This window comes from Rhyacophila brunnea, unplaced genomic scaffold, assembly GCF_057557595.1.
Source record: "Rhyacophila brunnea isolate RB1 unplaced genomic scaffold, BYU_Rbru_1.0 scaffold_23, whole genome shotgun sequence".
NCBI classification, from domain to species: domain Eukaryota; kingdom Metazoa; phylum Arthropoda; class Insecta; order Trichoptera; family Rhyacophilidae; genus Rhyacophila; species Rhyacophila brunnea.
The window spans coordinates 905,890-928,334 of record NW_028232893.1 but is presented as its reverse complement, the minus strand read 5'-3'; the positions used below and the strand labels follow the sequence as shown (position 1 = coordinate 928,334).

Sequence of the window (22,445 nt, the reverse complement as noted above, 5' to 3'; positions counted from 1 at the left end):
ACGAGTCTTTTTTGACTTGGGATTACGGCTAGGTTTTCGCATGGTTTAATTGGATTTTTAAAAACTAACCAACACCATCTGTAAATTATTGTAGTCTTATTTCAATGGGAACTACTCATTATTTTACTCACTAGTTGTACAAAACTAAAAATGAACCGAATCTAGTAATACAATGGTTCCCGAATCCCATAACCGAAAGAGCAATTAAATTAATGGGTCACCTATTTTTCCTCATACAATATCCCACACGTAGAGTTGGGTATTTCCCGAGTAAATCTCAATCTCGAGATTCGGGATTTCCAGAAAAGAATTCTCGAGAATTCTCGAGATAAATATCCTAAAATCAGTGTAGAAACAGACAAATTCCAAAAAAAAAATTTTTTTCTATTTATGTAAGAAGACAAACAAAATAGAAGTAGAAAAACAAAAATAATTCAAAACATTACTTATTAAAATAGAATTTCAAAAAACACAGACTGACAATCGTGTAAGCTTTTGAGGCACAAAATTCCCTGATGTTGCAAAAATTGGGCTCATTTCGAGTCGACGTTGGCTTAATTGTTTTAAATGCTCCGATAAGTCTTCGAACGTTTTGTGTTTTCTGTCCACTTTGTTCATATAGAAAGTCGTTTTTTCAATTAATATTTGATAACAAAGAAATCCCGAATCCCGAGAAAAGTTTCCCGGGATCCGGGATTTCCCGAAATGTTAAAAATTTTAATTCTCGAGATTCGGGATGGAAAATCACGAAAATTTCTCGAGAATTCCCGTCGGGAAATTCCCAAAACCCAACTCTACCCACACGTATCATTTAACCAAAAGAATTCAGCTTATTATTGTTTGTAATACCTTGGTGATGTGGTTTTAGATTGGGAGTGTTATCACAAGAGGGCCGCTGCAGAAGTTTTGACAAGAATGCAAACGGCTACGTACGATCCGAAGCCATCGTCGTGATCTTCCTCCAGAAGAGCAAAGACGCCCGGAGAGTCTACGCGCAGGTGCTCCACGCGAAGACCAACTGTGACGGATACAAGGAGCAGGGCATCACCTATCCTGCTGGACATGTGCAGAAAATGTTGCTGAGAGAGTTTTACGATGAGTGTTCGATTGATCCTAGGAAATTGGAGTTTGTTGAGGCCCATGGAACAGGTAAATAGATTTAGATTTATCTTCTCTTTGTCATTACATAAGGCAGTGGTTTCCAAACTTAATGTGACTACGCCTCCCTTTTGAGAAAAATCTAATCTTAGCGCCTCCCCCCCCTTTATTTCATTAAATAATACAGACATCTTTATTAATAGCCAAAATGTACCTACTACTTAATAAGACAATGAAAAAAACTTTAATTATAATAATAAACAAGATTTTACTACTTTTATTATATTCATTTTTAAATTAATTAGTTTTTCATGCGATGAATGTGCTTGTTTATTAGCACAAAGTGCTCTTTTTCTACTGAACGGGGTCGATATTTGGATTTCAATGCAGAAAATCCCGTTTCGCATAAATATGATGTTACGAATGGAAGCAGTACTTTACTTACAACTTGCATTGCTTTTCTTGACAAAGTATAATATTATTCTTCACTTCGATTCAAACAAAATTGAACTAGAGGTTTTGTTTCAATGAATTATCGCATGATAATTCAATATTTTTTTTTCCTTTTCAATAGTAGTCAATCCAAATTCATCATCGTTAATTGACAAATGGATTCTAGCATGGGCCCCATATCCTGAAGTGGGCCCCCAGGCTAAGATCTTTGGCGGGCCCACCTACCTATCGCTGAGGTTAAAGGCAGTGTGGTGCTCTAAAGTAGTATTTCCTAAATTATACACATGAGCTATCATTTAAGTACCTATAGCAATCATCATATAAGTATCACATCAAAATACAACGCATAACCACATATTTAAAATATTTTATAGTTTCAAAACAAAGTTGATGTAGCGTTTGTTTACGTAAGAAATTGCAAATGGCAGACAATAATAAATTCGCTGCCTAGGCAACGAAACAATTCTAAACTATTATAATATACTGTATAATCGTCACGATTGGAGTACCATACTGTGGCGTAATGGTAGCGCGTTCGGCTGATAACCGAACTATCGGTGGTTCGAATCCAATCGAGTGCGTTTATTTTTGTGTGAAAATAAATTATGTGTCACATGTCACACGCCAAAAATACACTCTGATCTGATTTTCCAAACGCGCATAAAGAAGAATAACTTTAAAAAAAATGTATGGTAGATAGTTTGCGCACACTGTAATAAAATCATTCATAGTATTAATACGATGTACGTAAATTACAGGAACAAGGGTAGGAGATCCTGAAGAATTGCTGGCTCTGGACGAGATATTCTGCACGGGACGTTCTGGACCTCTCCTCATTGGAACGGTCAAGTCAAACTTGGGACACAGTGAGCCTGCCTCTGGTCTTTGCTCCGTAGCAAAGGTAACAACAAATAATATCACTAGAAAATTAAAGAAACTGCTGAAGCATACATCGTTAAAATAGTTGTGAGATAATCAGTTAACTGTATTAGTGTAGTACAGGGTTGGTGAACCTTTTTACGTATGCGTGGCAAATTTTCTAAAATATTATTTTTCGACGTGCCGAGCAGTCTTACACGGGGAAAAATACTTTTTAAGAATGCTATTAAAAAAGTTTAAAAATTACATTTGAGTTCAAGATTCTATTTTCTATCGTGTTTCTAGCCGAAGGCGTGTCTTTTATTCTTTAAATAATTTTTCCTTGTTAAGAGATCGTAGAAATATTTTTTAACCACGCGTATTTAATATTTCCTATCACTGAACGGTTTTCCATTTTTAGCGATTATGTTTGAGGCAAAATAAAAAGCAGCTATTTATATTTTAATGACTGCCGATAAATTGCATCAGGTGTGTTGGTTTAATATTTTTTTATTTTTAATTGCCCGCTTAGTCTCAATCATTGTAAATCGATCAAAATCAAAGTTACCTCGCCACCCGATGAGGCCAATAGGATAATATTATGCGGTGCATAAAGGTTAAGGGCCCACATGCCCAACGTCGGTCAAAATGGAGCTTTTATGGTATTTTCAAAGCATTAGCCTGAACATTCCTTAAACGTTGTAGATAATCTATTAATATAATTTTGAAGCCTTATTAACCTTTATATTTATTTTGAACATTTGATGACTGCATAAAGTATTTTTATTACATAAAATAGTATTCTTTTAAACCTCTCGATCTAATGTGTTAGAATATAGTCATATTTCAGTACATCCATGTGCAGTGATGTTAAGATTTTTTAGATTTATTAATTTTTAAACTATTAGTAAAATTAATCTTAACATTATATAGTGAAGTATTTACGATAAAAAATTATGTTGATAATCTCTGTGATTCCAAATTTGACAAGAATTAGGCATATTGAAAATATTGACACGATTATCACATTTAAAGAAAATTCTAAAAATACTGATTATAAGCTATGTCTTTGACCATTCAAATGTGATAAAACATCCTCTGAATAATGATTGTTTTATAATGATTATTGACCTAAGAATAAAGTAGTTTTTTTTTAAAATACGCCATTTCTATTCGCATTCCCCAGTGGTTAAGCTACAACATACGGCCGTAGCCATAAATTATTGACAAACTATAACTCAAGTTAGGAGTAAAATCATGTTAACGCGCGTGTTTGTCCGCCTCAGAGGGATTCGCAGTATATTACAGTAACTAAGGAATATTCAATTTTTGTTATTTTCTAGATGTGCATCGCGTACGACACTGGATACTTACCACCCAATCTTAACTACCAGTCTCCTCGCGAGGGAGTGGAAGCCTTGGCGGTTGGACGCATGGTGGTCGTGGACGAGAAGAGAGCATGGAATCGAGGATTAGCTGGAGTCAACAGTTTCGGATTCGGCGGAGCCAATGCTCATCTGTTGCTCAAGCACTTCGCCAAACCCAAGGTAAGAAATTCAAAAAACCACAAAGGGTAATAACTAAAGATGGAAGACAATTAAGTTCTGAGCATATTGAGATGCATGTCATGTCACTGTCACGCTGTCACGGCGACAAATTTAGTCTATGGTTTCGTTATTTCGCAAAATATTTTGAACGATCACCACCTCTCTAAATTCAATTATAGAGAGTACCAACTCTAATGTATTAGTATTTTGAATTATTAATAATTATTCATGCTAATTTCAATTAATTTTAACAGTTTCTACGTGTGCATACGTTAAAATTACTTGCGATATTATATCCATAGATAATAAACAACATTATTATAGAAAATACATAGTGCCAACCACTAAAAACAAAAACGGGATTTAGACATGAATCTAAAATATGCAGGCATGTAGAAAATGATAAAAAAACGTTCATCGAGTCATGCAGGTGTAGATGCAGTGCAGTTCAACGTGAGGTGACCTCATTGTTGTTTTGGTGATTTCGGCAGATTTTGCCGACTGACAATGTTCGTTTAAAGGTTGAAAATGTGCTACAGGATGCGATAATCAGTCTGATAACATTTTAAACACCAAGAAAAACGACATTACACCCTTTTTCCCCGTAGCAGCAGCTTACTGTACGTCACGTGATAGTAGGCGACATGTACCTCAATTTGATCAGAACTTTATTCTCAGAGCATTTTATGCTACAAAATGGTGACAAAATTGTGACATTTCAAAGCATGTAGGTATCGTAATGTAAATATTTTCTATTTTACTTCCCTTTTGGAGATATTATATACTGTAGGTATCTTCGTATCTTGGAAAAAGATGTTAACTGTATAACCATATATCGAAGATGTCAGATCAATAACAACGCACTTCAAGGATTGGAGATAGTTGATGATTTTGTTTTCTAAAGCAGGGGCTTACAGACTTTTTCGTCAAAGGGACAATTTTCAAATCAAAAATATTTTGCGGGCCGACCTTTCTTGTGTAAATATTTTCTGTTTTTAAAAAACATAAGGCAAAAAAATAAAACAATAATTCATTGTGTATTAATTTTAACTAAATATACATTATTTTAGAACATTTTTCTTAGCTCGTATTCTTATTTGTCCGGTACAAATCTTGCAATCGATTTTTAACTAACTTCCCGACTAGCTAGACATTTGAAACTTTTAGAATATATCATAACACGATGCCAATGCATTTTTTTAATATTTTTAGCCATCTTTAAGTAGAATTGAATTCATTTTCAGTTAATTCTGCTTTGTGTGAAAAGTTATTTCGACACCATTATTAGTTGCTAAGCGGATGGTTCTAGCAACTAAATTATTAATATATACGTGCGTTACTATGGAAATCTATATGAATGTCAAAATGACATTTCAGTATTCTATGATCGTTTAAGCTAGTCAAGTCAAGTTTATATGATTCAACAGAAAATTTGAAAACGTTCTAAGTATATAAAAAGTTCTTTTTATCTTGTAATTATTTCCTCTTATTAATATACGAGTACTAAAAAACAATATTTAGTTTTTTTCACCATGTGATTTATGCAATAATTGTTTGTTTGAAACTAAATCCTGCAATCTAGGCTCAAATTTTCAGGACCATTCATTCTTGCCTGAGGATATTTAATTTTAAATGTAGTTTTTAATATTAGATATTATGAATAATATAAAATAAAACAGGTTTAACATAACTCTCGTGGGACACATCAAAAAGTCACGCGGGACACACTTTGTGAACCCCTGATCTAAACGTTTCGAAAGGAAGATTAATCTCAGAATAGGTATCGAATAGCTCAAACAAAATAAGAAAAGCAGTGCCATATAGAAATTAACGAAAGATAGCTTGGTCAAGTCTTTGGTCTTCTCCATCTTAGGACCTTAATATCGTTTAGTTGTCGTCCTCATTCCTGTCTATCCACAGCTATATTTTTCTGATCTTAGGACTTAGATTCCTATTGTTTCTGTATCTCTTAGGAGTTTTAGGTAAGCTTTCATACATCTGCAACTTAGAAGAGATCTTTATTTAGCTACCTATTTTTTCCCCCTGATAATTAATTATCTTAGAAATAGAGAGCATCAGTGTTATTCTCCCAAGGTGCAGAACCAACCTACCCCACTGGTAATGCCAATTGGGAGGGCGATAACTATATTCAACCAAATTGCTTCAGGTGATGATATATTCCACTTGCGTGAGGGTGAGTTTAGGTGGACGATATTTTATAAATTCTTAAAATAGGGGCTCCTTAGCAAACTCGGTGTACTTTTTTGAACGTATATAGATGTATAATTATTGTATGTTCACTGCTTTTGTATGTTTATAATATGTTCTCTTTTTATATTTTCATTTTTATCGCTTTTATTACCTTTTTTCTTCTTTATAATAATGTTTCATGTCATGTTGTGAATGTCTTAAACTTGTAATTTGTAATGTTCCCAATATGATAAAAATAAATGAATTGAATTTAATTATGTTGGGTTCCTTAAATTTCTCGCAGACTTTTTAAGTCAACTTTTTTGATTCGCATACCAGGTCCGTAAAGGAATCTATCGTCAACTTCTAATCGTCTTATTAATTGGATTATCTATTACCTATTGAGAATCAACTGTCTGAAACAAAGTTAATATCAGATTTCTTGCACGTTGAAAACTCGTTCACGGTATTGCCTCCATCACTAAATTGACCATTATTTCTTCAGGTGGATGGAGGTCAACCCCGTGACAGACTACCACGATTGGTCTGTGTATCGGGTCGCTCTGAACCAGCCGTTAACCGAATCCTAGATGACGTGGAATCCAGACCAGTAGATTCTGAACATATCCGGCTGATACATGCCATTCACGACCACGAAATCGCTGGACATGTCTTCCGAGGATTTACACTTCTTCGTAAGTATAAAATGATCTGGCCATATTATTAAGAGGGTCAATAACGAAGGGTATTTACATCATACGTATTTGTTTTTATTGAACCAAGACTACAATTTTATTTACAGATGGTGTTGGTTAGTTTTTAAAAATCAAAACCCTCCCTAAACCAAACCATAATAGTTTTGGTATATTTTGGGCGATACGACAAAATTGTCCACACTTTTTCATTCATACTTATTTGCTTTCGTTGGATTAAGAATACATATTAGGTACACATTTATTGTTGGTTCATTTTTAAACCATGCCTAAACCAAACTATAATGGATAAAAAATATTATTCTATCCATAAAATATCCAAAGTTATATATAATTTAATTACATAGTTTTAGATATTTTATATATAGATTAGTATTTTTTGACTATTGTCTATTATGGCTTAGTTTTCGCAGGGTTTAATTGAATTTTAAAAACTAATCAACACCGTCTGTAAATTGTAGTCTTATTTCAATAAAAATAAATACGTATAACTGACAAAATTTATTGTGCTTTATTTATGGCGGATCTTAACAGCCTACCTCCACCCTTCGCCACTGATGAGGGTTAGGTATGTCAGTCTTCTAGTGTAATAAGGAGCGTGACTACTGACTTTTAAATACAGCCATATTTTAAGAGAGAAAGACCCTACATTCCTCTCTTTCTTTGCAGAGGTCATATCAGAACGAATACTGCTGAATAGAATTATTCAATTACATGCTTCGGCACAAACAGTTATTTCTTCTTATTCAATTGGTTCTTTAATCTATGTTTTCATGGTTCTCGTCACAGATCCTCGCAGCGACGTGATGAGAGTATCCCGAGAGGCTCAATACTTCCCTGGAGTGAAGCGTCCAGTCTGGTTTGTGTTCAGCGGCATGGGATCACAGTGGGTTGGCATGGGTACTCACCTCATGCGCATTCCCATATTTGCCGCTGCTATCGAAAGGTAGGTGTACAATGATTTAGTTTAGTTATACCTAACGTGACCATTTATTTTCCCCCCCCAAACCGGGACACCTAAAAAAAGGTAGGTAGGTACTTATCCATTTTAGGCGCCTCACACTTTCATACAATACAATTGACAAGATAGTAATGTTTTTCATGTCATATTAGGTTAGGTGCCTATTTTATTTATTTATTTAAACATTATCGGTAGGTATGTTTGAGTAGACGCATACAACGCTCGAGTTCATATATATATTTTTAATAGTACATATTATTTTATTTATTATTGAAAAGTACACACAGGTATTAAATACATGACAATTTATCTGATGTTATATTTTTCCGTAAAACAAATTTAGTATATCTGGTGTTGATTTCAAAAACGAATGAAATTCTTGGCAAGATTTTTTCGAATTTACTTTTATAATTAACATTGCTTTAAGGACATCTACTTTCAACTGTGATTTTTCACTCGTCTACAAATTATTCATAAGAGAAACAACTCCACCCAACGACTTTCGGTTGAAACATTCCCAGTGTTCCATTCAGACACTTTTTGCGGTGTAATGTAATTAGAAAAAAGTGAATACTCATCAAATATTTCTGTATCTTGGTCACAAGTTTCTTTATTTTCGAAAACGGGACATTTTGGCGTCCCGAAGCTATAGTCGGGGACACCGGGACACGCCACCTGAAAACGGGACGTCTGGTCACATTAGTTATACCTCTACAGAACAAGTAAGGCCATCCGCTCACATGAATACTCAAAAAAGACGAGACTGAAACTCTAGTGTCTAGCTAATCTATTTCAATGGCGGCTCGCTGACGGCAAGTCTGGAATCTCTCAGTTTCAAAACGTCCGCGACCGAAATCGAAGAGACGCGACATGCTAATCTCCCAGTCTTTCAGTTTCCAGTCATCCATAATACATTGGTACCAATATCGGTAGATTCGATTAAAAAAAAAATCATATTTTCTTACCAAAATTGGTAGCACTGATATGAACTAAACAAGCAATAATAAGTCAAGACGTTAAAAGTTAAAGATGGGCAACCGATTTTTAATTTAAAATATGTGGCAGATGTTGAGAAATACTCCTGCCTGTATAATTACATGCTGCCAGAATATTCCCGTAAAGATATTACGGAAAAGCTTAGAATGAAGTAGGAAAGACAATGATCTTGACAGTTTGAGGTTATGAGATTATTAGGTTTCGGTAGCACCGTGTGCGGAAAATCAGTCACTGGCCAGTTTATGAGTTCCATCACCAACCAGTTCGTCAGATTTTAGTTTCTGCGTGAGCGGATCGCCTAAGTGACGGTCGACTGATGTTTCTCAAATAGGGGGTAGAAGGAGGGCATTGATGGGTCGAGACTCCGTGTCTGGACGTAAAGGAATATGGCTTTTTTGATATTTTTTATTACGATTACCTAACAGGACTAAACACAGAAGTAAACAGTATTGAGAGATATAAGACTCTACAAAATAAATGAATACTATAATTCATAAGTCATGGTCCCAATAACAGAGGAACACAAAATGCATTATCAAAACAAACGAATCGCATACAGTGGAGAGATAAATTAAAACTGAGTAGATTCAAATTATTTCGTATAAGTAAACAGACTGCCAGAGAATAAAAATGAAACATATAAAAATGAAATTCAATATAATATAAATAATATTAACAGTACCTACCAGTAGCGAAGGGTGGATGTAGGCTATTAAGATCCGCCATAAACAGTGCACATTAAACTTTGTTAGTCATACGGATTTGTTTTCATTGAACTAAGACTACAATTTACAGATGGTGTTAGTTAGTTTTTAAAATTCAATAAATTCTACCTAAACCAAACCATAATAGTGTTGGCATACTTTGAGCGATACAACAAAATTTTGCACACTTTTTCATTCATACTTATTTGTTTTTGTTTGATTAAGAATACATATTACAAATATTGTTGGTTCTTTTTTTTTAATTCATTAAGCCCTGCCTAAACCAAACTATAATAGACAACAAAAAATATTCTATCTATAAAATGATTTAATTGCATAATTTTTGATATTCTATGGATAGACGAGTATTTTTTGACTATTATTTATTATCGTTTGGTTTCGCATGGTTTAATTGAATTTAAAAAAAATACCAACATCTTCTGTAAATTGTAGTCTTGTTTCAATGACAACAAATACGTAGGTATGACTGACAAAGTTTAGTGTGCACTTTTTATGGCGGATTGTAACAGCCTATCTTCACCCTTGGCCACTTGTGCCTACCTACAGTAATTATCCAGTTGAACGGTTAGTATGCAGCTTTGGATCAACTTATTTTAAAAGAGGCACGAGAACAAAACAGTTCCACCCGTCACTAGGATGCTCATAGTTCTACAGAGTCAAGTCGTTGGATAATGGGAGGTGGAGGTTAACAATGTTGGAGCTAAACAGGGTCCATCCTGTGGTATAGTTATACAATACAAACATAGAAGAAGTAGTTCAAGTACAAGAAGTACAAGAGAGGTAGTGCAAGAAGAAGAAGAAGTAGAAGAAGTTCACCATCACAATTGGTTACCTATTAAATGTATGTTTTCACTGAATTCGTTGTATTTCCATGTACCTATATGTGTAGTTGATTTTAAATGTCTATTTTTTGCAGATGTCACCAAGCTTTGAAACCGAAGGGCATAAACATCGCTAGCATCATCACGGATCCCAACCCGAAAACCTTCGACAACATTCTCCACTCCTTTGTGGGCATTGCAGCCATACAGATAGGCTTGTGCGACATCCTCAAGGCAATAAATATTGAACCAGATTACATCATTGGTAAGATTCACAGACTTTAATATCAGCTACTAATTCTGCACAATATAAATGTTTATTTGCAGCAGATCAAGCATCTGTCGTTTTTCTAGGCCTATTTATTTCTTCCTGGTCGGACTCATATGGCTATCAGCTCCTCGTGGACCTCACTATTTTGGAGCTGAAGGAAGACTGTATCAACACGAAGTCTGCCGTCTGGAACTATGATTTTCTAACTATCTAGTACTAAACTACATATATTGTTGGTTTACTCAAGTCTAGATAAGAATTACATTCTTGCCGTATAACGCCACGATTTTACCGAATTCTTATTATTTGTCACTCACCTGTAGAACTCTGAAACAGCCAACTGATCCATATAAAGAACACAAACACTCGTATAACACGCAGTCTAATGCGTAAGGAACTGTTTTTATCATACTCAGGGATCCAGGCTCGATTTCCGGTGAGATTACACCATATCTTTTTGTTTTTTTTTCTAATTTGAGTATTTACGTGATGGTTTCATTCTTCTTCTGTCGTGTTTGTGCTAGATATGTGCCAGATTATTCTCAACCATGCCATAAGCACCACAATGGTTGCGTTATTGGCTTCAAATATATTATATTCGATGGTGCAGCTGGTTGCAACGAGCGATCATCCCATCACATATTTGCAGTTTTCTCTGCGCCACATTCATAGTTTGAAGGATCACCGAAGTATCCTCACTTCTTCACATTGCTTTTGGGCTTAATTACTCCAGTTCGCATTCGATTCATTGTCCCCCAAACTGCGATGTCATGCGTACCTCCAGGAAACAGCTTCTCATCAGGCAATATTGAGAAGGCCGCGTAGTTGCATCTCAGCGGCTCCAAAATCTCTTTGGATGACCCAAGGAAGCTCACTGTTATTGTTTCACTACTTTTATTCTACAATAATCAATTGTGCCTTGTAGTCTGCTGTAAGGAAAACGTGCCACATAGGAATAATAATAATATGTGCTATTCTATTACGTCGAACTGTCAAAAATTTGGGATAAAGTCAAATGGTATAGAGTCAATCTGGTAATCACCATTAAATTTTGAACCATAGCAGCCGAGAATATTCGTATTTATAATCTTTTATTATTTATGAAAATCCAGGTCACAGTGTAGGAGAATTGGGCTGCGCCTACGCTGACGGGTGTTTCACTGCAGAACAAATGATCTTAGCTGCATACTCCAGAGGTCTCGCTAGTATTGAAACTCCTTTCATCAAGGGGTCTATGGCAGCAGTTGGCATGGGATACCAGCAGGTAAATGCGAAACTTTTCACTATTGTATTGCTTATATTCTAAGTGGAAAAATTGATCATATTCGTTGTCCTGGATACAATTTTTCTACTAAATTGAACGCATGAGAAAAGAAAAAATATTCTTACAATCTTAAGTATGTACCTTCTTAATTATATACCTAAATATTAATGCTTATTCGGGCCACAACGGCACTACGATAGCAGACTTTCGAGATTTGAAATTTCTTTAGGTGATTCAAGATCAACGCAAGTATTTTAGGTTTATGATGTGCTTTGTTCAAAAGATATTGAAGGAGGATCGAAGCATTTTTATTTACTTATATTCAAAAAAAGGTTGACTTTTAGATTTATTTGAAATACTTCGCATTTGTCATAGACGAATTGATATCTTGATTAATAAGAACAATCACCAGGACAGTGGAATGATGTGAGTTCGAACCCCACTTCTAATGGGTTTTTCAAAATTGTATTAATAATATAATTTAGTCCCTACCCACGGCTTCCACGATGGCCGCGCGGCTTAAGCGTTGGCCTATAGCGTCGTGAGTCCAAGGTTCGAATTCTGGATCTGGCAAGTACACATATTGTTTTTCAATTTGTGTCAGAGGATGGACCTAATATGTTGAGCAAGTGGCTAGCATCCATTTTTCGTAAAAACAAAATCTGTTAATGTTAATACAAACCTCCACTATGTGGAGGCCTCTGTGGACATGGCCGAAAGAAAGAAAGAAGGTACTTGTCTTTCATGCATCAATAAATAAAACATAATTTAATTAATATTCTTATTTCTTATCAATAGGTAAAAGACCTGTGTCCGCCTGAGATCGAAGTGGCCTGCCACAATGGTCCTGACTCCAGTACTATCTCTGGTCCTGCCGACGCCATGAAGGCGTTCGTTGCCAAGCTGACGGCAAGCGGAACCTTCGCCAAGGAAGTGCCCTGCTCCAACATCGCCTATCACTCCAAATACATCGCAGAGGCTGGTGAGATGGCAACTATTGTGACTTTTTTCAATTAATCAAAGCGGTTGAATTTCTATAATGGATGGGAGTAATACGATTACTTTCTAAGTAGAAACCACAGCAATTGTTATCATTGTAGAATTTCTACAATTATATAATAATATTCTCTGTATTGTCAGCATTGAATGCGTAGTTTTTGTAAATAATGAAACAAAATAGCAGCATGCTTTCGACATATTGTTTTGATTACAATGCCCGTTGACAATGCACGCTGCGATGCGGCCATGACCACAACTCTAGAGTCGTTGCGGCCACTGTTCATCATTTACAGTCCTACAAACTTATCCAAAGAACAGTCAAAATGGAACTACGGACTATCATAATATGGACGCCATTTTGAAAACGTCATTCGAATGTCAGATTCTGTCCAGTTGCGAGTCTTGATTGGGTAGTTTTCGACTGTGGCTCCCCCATCCATTCTTTCGATAAGTTTGTAGGTCTGTAATATGAAATCGTGATATTCAATGCGCACTTGAATTATAAATTATAAACACCGGTCGCAACGACTCTGACTGTGGTCATGGCCCCATTAGTTCGTGGGGGGGGGGGGCCCAGGCTCTGGATGACCTCGGGGTGGCGGCTTGAACAGATAAGTGAGACAAAACAAACATCATAAATTTTCTTTAATAGTAAAAAAAGTCGCATACTTCAAGATAATTAACATTTTAAATTATATGAGTATGTAATGTAATTTTTGATTATTGTGTCTCGATAGTCGACAACGCCATGATTAAAGTCCCTAGGTGTATTCAAAATAGAAAAAATCTCTAATAATATACTGAATAGGTACCCCTAATTTGACACTGCCTTTAACCTTAGCGATAGGTAGAGGGCCCGCCAAAGATCCTAGCCTGAGGGCCAGTGATGGTAGTGTTATTTTATGTAATTTATCATCTAAACTAAATAATGGTGGTTAATTGTGTACAAAACTTGCAGTTCATTTAATCATTAGTTGCATTTTCATAATACACTTTGAAGAAGAAGAATATTTCATTTTAACTTTACATCAATAGAATATTACTGTCCATGTCTGATCCTAATAGGATCCTATGGGCCTCCACAGATTGGAGGTTTGTATTGACAGATTTCTGTTTTTTTTTTTTTACGAAAAATGGATGTTAACCACTTGCTCAACCTATTAGGTACATACTCTGACTCAAACACAAATTGAAAAACAATATGTATATTTGCCAGATCCAGGATTCGAACCTGAGACCCATGACGTTATAGGCCGACGCAATATAATATTAATGGTGTTGAATTCTACGAAATTAATTAGTTGTCGATTGCTATTTCGGTCGTTATATATGAAAGTAAAGGAAAAAATTAATTCTACAAGCGTAAATGATACACCTGTCAATAATCATTACTTTTATGAATTACAAAGTCGTAGACAAATATAATCATTAGCCTTATTAACATATTTAAATCCCACTTTTATAATATTATATAAAAGCTCTGTTCTTAATATTTTTGGTAGGTATATCAATTTTTAACCATTTTGAAAAAATAACGTGACTAATTGAAAGATAAAAAAATTAATTAACTTCCAGGACCCACTCTCTTGAAGTACCTCCGAGCCGTAATTCCAAATCCCCAACCTCGCACCAAGCGCTGGGTCTCGTCATCCGTTCCTCAACATCTGTGGAATGAGAAGAGTGCACAGCTGTCGTCTGCAGAGTATCACACCAACAATTTACTGGTTAGTTAAATAAGATAATGCAGTTACTGGTAGTCATTTACTCCGCCGTAATTTGCACGTTGCATCACTTCCATCAATCCACATTATTGCCATTTAAAGTTGTGCTGGAAATATCCCAGGGTTAAGTTCTCAAGATCCTAGCTGTGAATTGAGTGCACTATAGTTAATCGTTTTTTTACCTCAACTACTTATTGACACTTCAGTAGGTAGTGTTACACCCCCGAATGGTCCCCATTTGGGGATGTCTCCTCTGGGGGTCTAAAGAGGCCTGAACCACTTTATAACCGACGCATAGTAATGGTTGATTATGAAAAAAATAACTAAATACGAGGCAACGTTGTTTGTCCGAGTGTCAAAAAACGCAACGCCGAATTTTATACCCACTGAGAGCGAACGATTTTCCCGCGCAGCAGATGCTCCTAAATATCGACATTGTAAACACGTACATTTCGTTCTCCGCAAAAATTATACCTATAATGTAGTAACCAAATAGTATTTTCTAAATAAAAATCGCCGTTTTCGATCATTCCGGTGCTTAAATTGTTCACTTCCAAGTCCCAATATTGACAGACGATGTCCAACAACCAGCATACTGAGCGAGGAGAGGAAACAATCTTCGCTCCCGACTTGAGGGGAGATGGCAGTAGTCAATAGTCCCCCACCCCGCACCAGATCCGATCTTAATCGGGCGTATCACGGGGCTCTAAATATGATGTGAAGCATAAGCATTTTTTTAATGTCAAAACCCTTTCTGAGAATAAGAGTAAATACAAAGAACCAGCTGTATATATAACGCCGTTAAATTGAACAGTTAAGTTAAAGACAGTGGCAGATTTGAGAAATGCTTTGGGACCTGTCAAAATAATCAAGCTTATGGCACAAATAATTCAAGAAAATGTAGTAGGTATTGTATTTTCTGGAATGTTTGTGCGATGTGCTTGACCAGTGGTTCCCAAAGTTGACTGGACTCCGACCCATCTAACAAAAATTTCCAATCTTGGGACCCACCTCTTAGCTGTCTTAGAGAAAAGAGGGTATACATATTGGTAATGCTCAGATTCCCTAGTGGCGAGTCGTGGAACTACTTAATACTGTTTTATTTGTTCTAATTGAAATAAAAAATATATTTTTTATAAGTGTTACCATTATGAATGAAAGACTGTTGAAATAAGAAACACAACTTAAATAAAAAAAAAATATTACTTAAATACCTACACCTGCAAGGTTTTTTTACAAAGTTATTTCAATGGGAATGATGTATTTGTTTCTTATTTTTCTTCATTACAGTTTTAGTATCAACTTCAACTTTAGTTACTTTTAATCGCAGTGAGTTTGATATATCCAATATATTTCGGTATTTAGTTTTAATGTTAACCTAGCCGAAAATCCGACCTCACATAGATATGAGGTAGTAAAGAGGAGGAGGATTTTCATAGCTTCATCAAACAGGCAAGGATAATTATCAGCAACGAGAGCCAGAATTACGTTAACTGTTTACGATTGAAACTATTTTTCAGTGACGTATCTTCTGATAAATCAATGAATTCTTCACTTGCTTTTGTTGACATACTAGTTGGTAAGTCGTCTTGAAATGGGTTACAAATCCAACGCAACGAATCAAACTTTTTCATCTCTTCCCCAAAAGTGGCGAGGGCCCACTCAATATTCGCTCGCGACCCATTGGTGGGTCGCGACCCATAGTTTGGGAAACCATGTGCTTGACTATTTTGACTGGTGGAGCCAAGTGCCTTTCTCGGGTGTGCCACTGTTTGGTGGCGGTGCTACTTATTTTTGATAGATGAAATTTAACGGTGACATTTCGCCACCTGGCTAGTATTTTCAACACGTCATAATAGCCGTTTATATAGATTTTATTACATAGGAAATTATTTGTGTATTTCTACTAATTATTGTAGGAAAGATAATACTAATTTATTGGTTTAACCCTATTCTCCACTCCTATATATACCTACGTTTTTAAATTTTCTGTTGAATCATATAAACTTGACAATTCTATGTATTAATAAAATCTTTTTATTGTACCTACATGATAGAAATACTCAGCGCTCGAAATGGAAAATTTTACGAACCGGAGCGCTTGATAATTTTACGAAAATATTAACATTATTACTTATCTAATTCTATACATATCGATGGCTCAGTTCCATAGTGGGACAACTAGGAATTGGTAGTTTCGAGTAATGGCTGATCAAAGTTTTGACTCACCTAAACTGACTTGTAGAAAAGTGACGGTTTATTATTTGTATTATCTTGCTTTTGTTGTTTTTGCTAATTATCATAATGATTTTAATAGTTTTGAGCAATAATCGGACATAACCCTCTATGGAGCTGACAACTCTGCATGAATACTGACAATAATTAGACTTATCACTTTGGAACTGACAACTTTACAATATTGAGTTAACATAATGTTCTTTATTGGCGTCATCTCAAAACATCAGTCACTGATAACAGTATATCCACATATTGGGTAACCACCAGTGGCGAAGGGTGTAGGTAGGCTGTGATTGGACATAAATAGTTCACAATAAACTCCGTCAGTTATAGGTATTTGTTTTCATTGAACGTCTAAAATTATTATTTACAGATGGTGTTAGTAAGTTTTTAAAAATCAATAAAGCTTGCAGTCGATGAAATCCATCCATCATGGCCCCCACAAAGGGGGGCTGACAGGGCTCTAGCCTGGGGGGCCGAGCTCAGGAAGGGCCCGGCGTTGCGAGTCGACCAGACAAGTGATCTAAACACATTCAAAACTCAAAATTCAAAAACAAATTCTCTAATAGTAAAAGAAAAAGTCGCCTGTGGAGCTATTTTTCTTCAATAATGTTATTATTTAAAATACTGTGGCTGTACGATACAAATTTTATTGCGTATCGATACTCGCCAACTCCATAATTCAAATGGATGTACTTATTAAAATATGCAAAAAAAACACTAAATATACACATTTATTTTACCGCGAACACCATTTGGAAAACGCTATTGTATCACACTGCCTTTATCTTTAGCGATAGGTAGGGGCCGCCAAAGATCCTAGCCTGGGGGCCCGCTTTAGGGTGTGGGGGCCATGCCATCCATTCCAGTGTCCATTTCTTTACATATTGTAAATAGTTTGCCAGTTTTATTGGCTAATCGTATTATTGGGGCTACAGAAATGTATGTATAGGTCTCTTAGACATCTTTTTTTCTCTCGCTCTATTAACGCATGCATGGCATCATCACCTTAATTTTGGGTATGACCCACAACCAAAAACTTATGGCAGATTTCTTCAATGAGATCTATTGAATTGACTGCGTACCTACATTAATAGGGAAGCAACAAATTATTTTTTTTGTTGACCCGCACAATTATCCGAATATAATACATTATTTTGTGAACTTGTAAAAAAGTTAACAAGCAGCTACCTATTTCGTTTGAACCCCTTTTTCCTAAGCCCTCATGCCATAAGTAACAGTGGCCTTGCTTCTTTGTTATGTCGTAGGTATATAGTAAAATCATATGTATTTAACCGGTGTTTATTAGAGAAGCTACTAATGTTTCCGGAGGGCACTGCTAGAACAGCTTGCAGATCGAAGCAAGCAACTTTGACCAAACTCGAAGAAACGTCATTTTCTTTTATATGCTTGTTTAGGTACCTAATTGATCCTCTTTTCTAATTTTTTCTTCCGGGCTTGAATTTTTAAAAATTTGACAAGATGTGATACATTAGTATAGGACATTGGTATAAAATCGGGACAAAAATCCAAATTTAACACCGCGGTGTTAAAAATTGTATCCTACATATGTTTTTTTTTACAATCGGCATATCTTTCTCCGTACAAAATTCTTGGTATAGCCTGTATATTGTAGCAATGTTCAGGTTTCCATCGAGATACATTTTTTCACTATAAGCTCTACAATAATGGGAAGACATTACTGGAAATGATTTGATGTGATTTCGGATGTTTTCCTTTATTTCATCATCAATTCTCACTCCACCTTTCCCATTCCTTCCCTTTAAATCTGAATGCAACACTCCATGTTTGTGTTTTTATGCGCAATTTCAATCATTGTCTTGCATTTATTATGCTCAAAGTATTCATATAAAAAAAATTCACGCTCTTATTTGGATCCCATTTATATCAAAACAGTACGCCTTGTTAACTGTACGTGTACTACCAGGAATTTACATTCTGTACTTTGGAATAACTGGCGTGATGTACCTTAATAAATAAACTCACCTCGTCGATCATCGTCTCCGATCCACCAAAAACTTTGGTGGATTTGTTCCCTTTGATTGAATTCAATTTTATCATAACATGTTAATCTGCACTTCTCAGCACACGGCGATCCTACTTTCATAATGATAGACCGCCATTTTGAGTTGTCCCTTTATGAAATGCAATAATTCACAAAACAATATTTTTACAAAACGATATCTCAAGTTGTCCTTTTATGGAACTGAGAGAGTGTTTAAGTTTATTTATTTCCATATGAAGACATCTGTCCAACGAGAGAAAACCAGTATTTTTTATGAGTTGTCCTTTTGTGGAACTGAAAAGGAGCAATATTCAAATATTATGGGTAATATAACTCAAAACATAAAATTTTGGACTTGTCCTTCTATGGAACTGAGCCATCGATATATGTATTTAAAAAAACGATTTTGTTAGATTTTTTTTTATATTATGACATATCTCGTTCAGACGGTTAAATTAATATTAACGAGACGGAGCGATAATTTTGGGGATTGTATGAACCGGAACGGCGCTCCGGTGCGTTCCGGTCCATTTCGAGCCCTGGAAATACTGAATAAATATAGAATACTGAAATGTCATTATGACATTTCATATTGATTTCCATAGTAACGCACGTATATATCAATAATTTAGTTGCTAGGACCCCCTTAGCAACCAACAATAATAACTTTCCATACAAAACAGAATTAACTGAAAATGAATTCAATTATGATTAAAAAATGGCTAAAAGTATTAAAAGAATGCATTGTCGTCGTGTTTTAATACATTCTTAAGGTTTCAAATGTCTAGCTAGCCGGGAAGTTGGTTAAAAACCTTCAATCGTCCAATACAAATCTTGAACAAACAAGAAAAAATTAGTACTGGACAAGCAAGAATACGAGCTAATAAAAACGTGGTAAAAAGAGAAGAGTGAAGAGACAAGAAGATGAAAGAATTATTAAAAACAACTGCGATTTCTTTCTAAACTTACTTACTTACTTACTTGATTTTGCTTCCAGAGTCCAGTACTCTTCGAAGAAACCTCTCGGCTGATCCCAGGAAATGCCATCACGATCGAAATCGCTCCTCATGGTCTGCTGCAGGCTATCCTCAGAAGGTCTCTCAAGAAAGAGTGCACCAACATTGCCCTCACGAAGCGTGACCATCCCGATAATGTCGAGTGCATGTTCACTGCAATCGGAAAGTAAGTCAGAAGATAATGCTGATTAGCGAAGTCTATACTATGAATATTCTTTGTATCCATGAATAAGATAGTATGGCAAAGCAGTGGCGAAGGGTGACTTTTGGTAAGAGGTAAGCTGTGGAGGTAAGACACCTTCTATCACGATTGAAACAACTGCTGGGATGCTCAATGTCGATGCATTATTTTATTCTCAATCTAAAGCAAGGATTTCGATTATTTTGAAATGCAGTTATTTTAGAGTAAACAACAATTTGTTGTCCTCATGCTTTACTGCTTCTCGCAGAGTGAAGTTTGCTCCCAGTAAACTTCTTGACTTGGTCACTCCAATGCTACGACACTTTCCTTCGTTGTTTACCTTCACTGGATGCCACAATGATAGATATGACCGAAAAATTCTACAATATGTCTTTGACGTAACATTGTCAACATCAGTACCGAAGAGTGGAGGTTGGCTGTTAAGATCCGCCACAAATAGTGCACATGAAACTTTGTTAGTTATACGTATTTGTTTTTATTGAACTAAGACCACAATAATTGACAGATAGTCTTGGTAAGTTTAAAAAAAATCAATTAAACGACAATAGTTTTGACATACTGTAGGCGACAGGACAAAATTGTAGCACTTTTCACACATATTACACAATATTGTTGGTTCATTTTTTTTAAATTCATTGAACCCTGCCTAAACCAAACTATATTAGATAATAAACATCTTTCTATTTATAAAATTTATGTATGATTTAATTCCATAATTTTATATATTTTATAGATAAACGAATATTTTTTGACTATTATCTATTATGGCTTGAGTTTTGCAGGGTTTAATTGAATAATCCTTTCAGCGCTGACGGCACACCTTTTGTGCCCTCGTTAATTGGCCATTCTATGTAATTAACATGTTATTTAAATGTGGTAATTAAATGCTTCGCGGTAAACTAACAAACACCATCTGTAAATTGTAGCCTTATTTCAATGAAAACAATATACGAGGGTGGGTCAATAATTCCTTAGAAAAAAGCATTAAAACAGTTTTTATTTTTGTATTTTTTTTTATTTCTCAACATAATCTCCTTGGAGCTCAATACACTTGGTTAGACGTTTCTCAATTTTTTTTAAACCGTCAGAAAAATAAGTTTTCGGAAGGTCCTCAAAATAAGCATTTGTCCGATCGATGACTTTTTCATTTGAAAAAAAACGTTGTCCACTTAGCCATTTTTTTAAGTTTGGGAAAAGGAAAAAGTCACTGGGGGCTAAATCTGGCGAATACGGTGGGTGGTCGACCAATTCGAACTTCAATTCTTCAATTTTAGCCATTGATCGTAAACATGTGTGAACACGGGCATTGTCCTGATGAAAGAGGATTTTTTTCCTGTTTAAATGAGGCCGTTTTTCTTCAATTTCGTTTTTTAGCTGGTCCAATAAAGATGCATAATAATCCCCTGTTATTGTTTTTCCTTTTTTCAAATAGTCAACGAAAATAATTCCACGTGCATCCCAAAATACAGTAGCCATAACCTTACCAGCTGATTTTACGGTTTTCGCCTTCTTTGGACATGGTTCGCCTTTCGCAATCCACTGCTTTGACTGTTTTTTCGTCTCGGGAGTATAGTGGTGTATCCATGTTTCATCTACAGTCACAAAGCGACGAAAAAATTCATCCGGATTGCGTTGCATGAGCGACAGCAAGGCTTTAGAGGCCACCACCCTATTGCGTTTATTGTCGACTGTGAGCAAACGCGGCACCCATCTTGCAGAAACTTTTTTCATGCCCAATTTGTCATGTAAAATAGAAATGACGCTACCTTTTGAGATCCCTGTAACCTCAATTATCTCACTCAACTTTAATCTTCGGTCACTTAACACCATATCGTGGATTTTCTTGATCATTTCTGGTGTAGTCACCTCTACAGGACGTCCTGAGCGTGGTTCATCCTTTGTTGATGTACGACCACGTTTAAATTCATTTAACCAGTTATAAATAGTTGCAAGTGAAGGAGCAGATATGCCGTGAACTAAATCCAACTCATTTTTTATTTCCTTTGCTGTTAACCCTTTTATATTAAAATGTTTAATAACAGCTCTAAACTCAATTTTCTCCATTTTTGTAAACAAGCAAATTTTTTTTAAATGTACGAAAATAAAAAACAACAACCCGACCAATCTGATTGAAACTTCGCAGCATACTGAATCGGTAGTGCCGCTGCATGAAAACAAACCGCTTACAGTACTAGTCGCGCCACCTGTCGGCTTTTCTAAGGACTTATTGACCCACCCTCGTACGTAGGTATGACTAACAAAGTTTAGTTTGCACTATTTATGGCGGATATTAACAGCTTACCTCCACTCTTTAGTTTGCCTCTGGTCGACAGCCGTTCTTTTATT

General features: G+C 35.7%; 1 protein-coding gene across 1 annotated transcript in view; it reads left to right on the top strand.

Moving 5' to 3' along the window:
* Nucleotides 1-22,445, top strand: part of LOC147069313 (fatty acid synthase-like) — a 67,782-nt gene that overhangs the window by 6,312 nt on the left and 39,025 nt on the right. Inside the window, exons 5-14 of the mRNA XM_085950465.1 lie at nucleotides 869-1,149; nucleotides 2,310-2,452; nucleotides 3,753-3,956; nucleotides 6,652-6,841; nucleotides 7,649-7,805; nucleotides 10,458-10,627; nucleotides 11,746-11,897; nucleotides 12,696-12,879; nucleotides 14,472-14,620; nucleotides 19,879-20,063. Coding sequence (XP_085806591.1) covers nucleotides 869-1,149; nucleotides 2,310-2,452; nucleotides 3,753-3,956; nucleotides 6,652-6,841; nucleotides 7,649-7,805; nucleotides 10,458-10,627; nucleotides 11,746-11,897; nucleotides 12,696-12,879; nucleotides 14,472-14,620; nucleotides 19,879-20,063 — 1,815 coding nt within the window. The remainder of the gene's footprint in view (nucleotides 1-868; nucleotides 1,150-2,309; nucleotides 2,453-3,752; nucleotides 3,957-6,651; nucleotides 6,842-7,648; nucleotides 7,806-10,457; nucleotides 10,628-11,745; nucleotides 11,898-12,695; nucleotides 12,880-14,471; nucleotides 14,621-19,878; nucleotides 20,064-22,445) is intronic.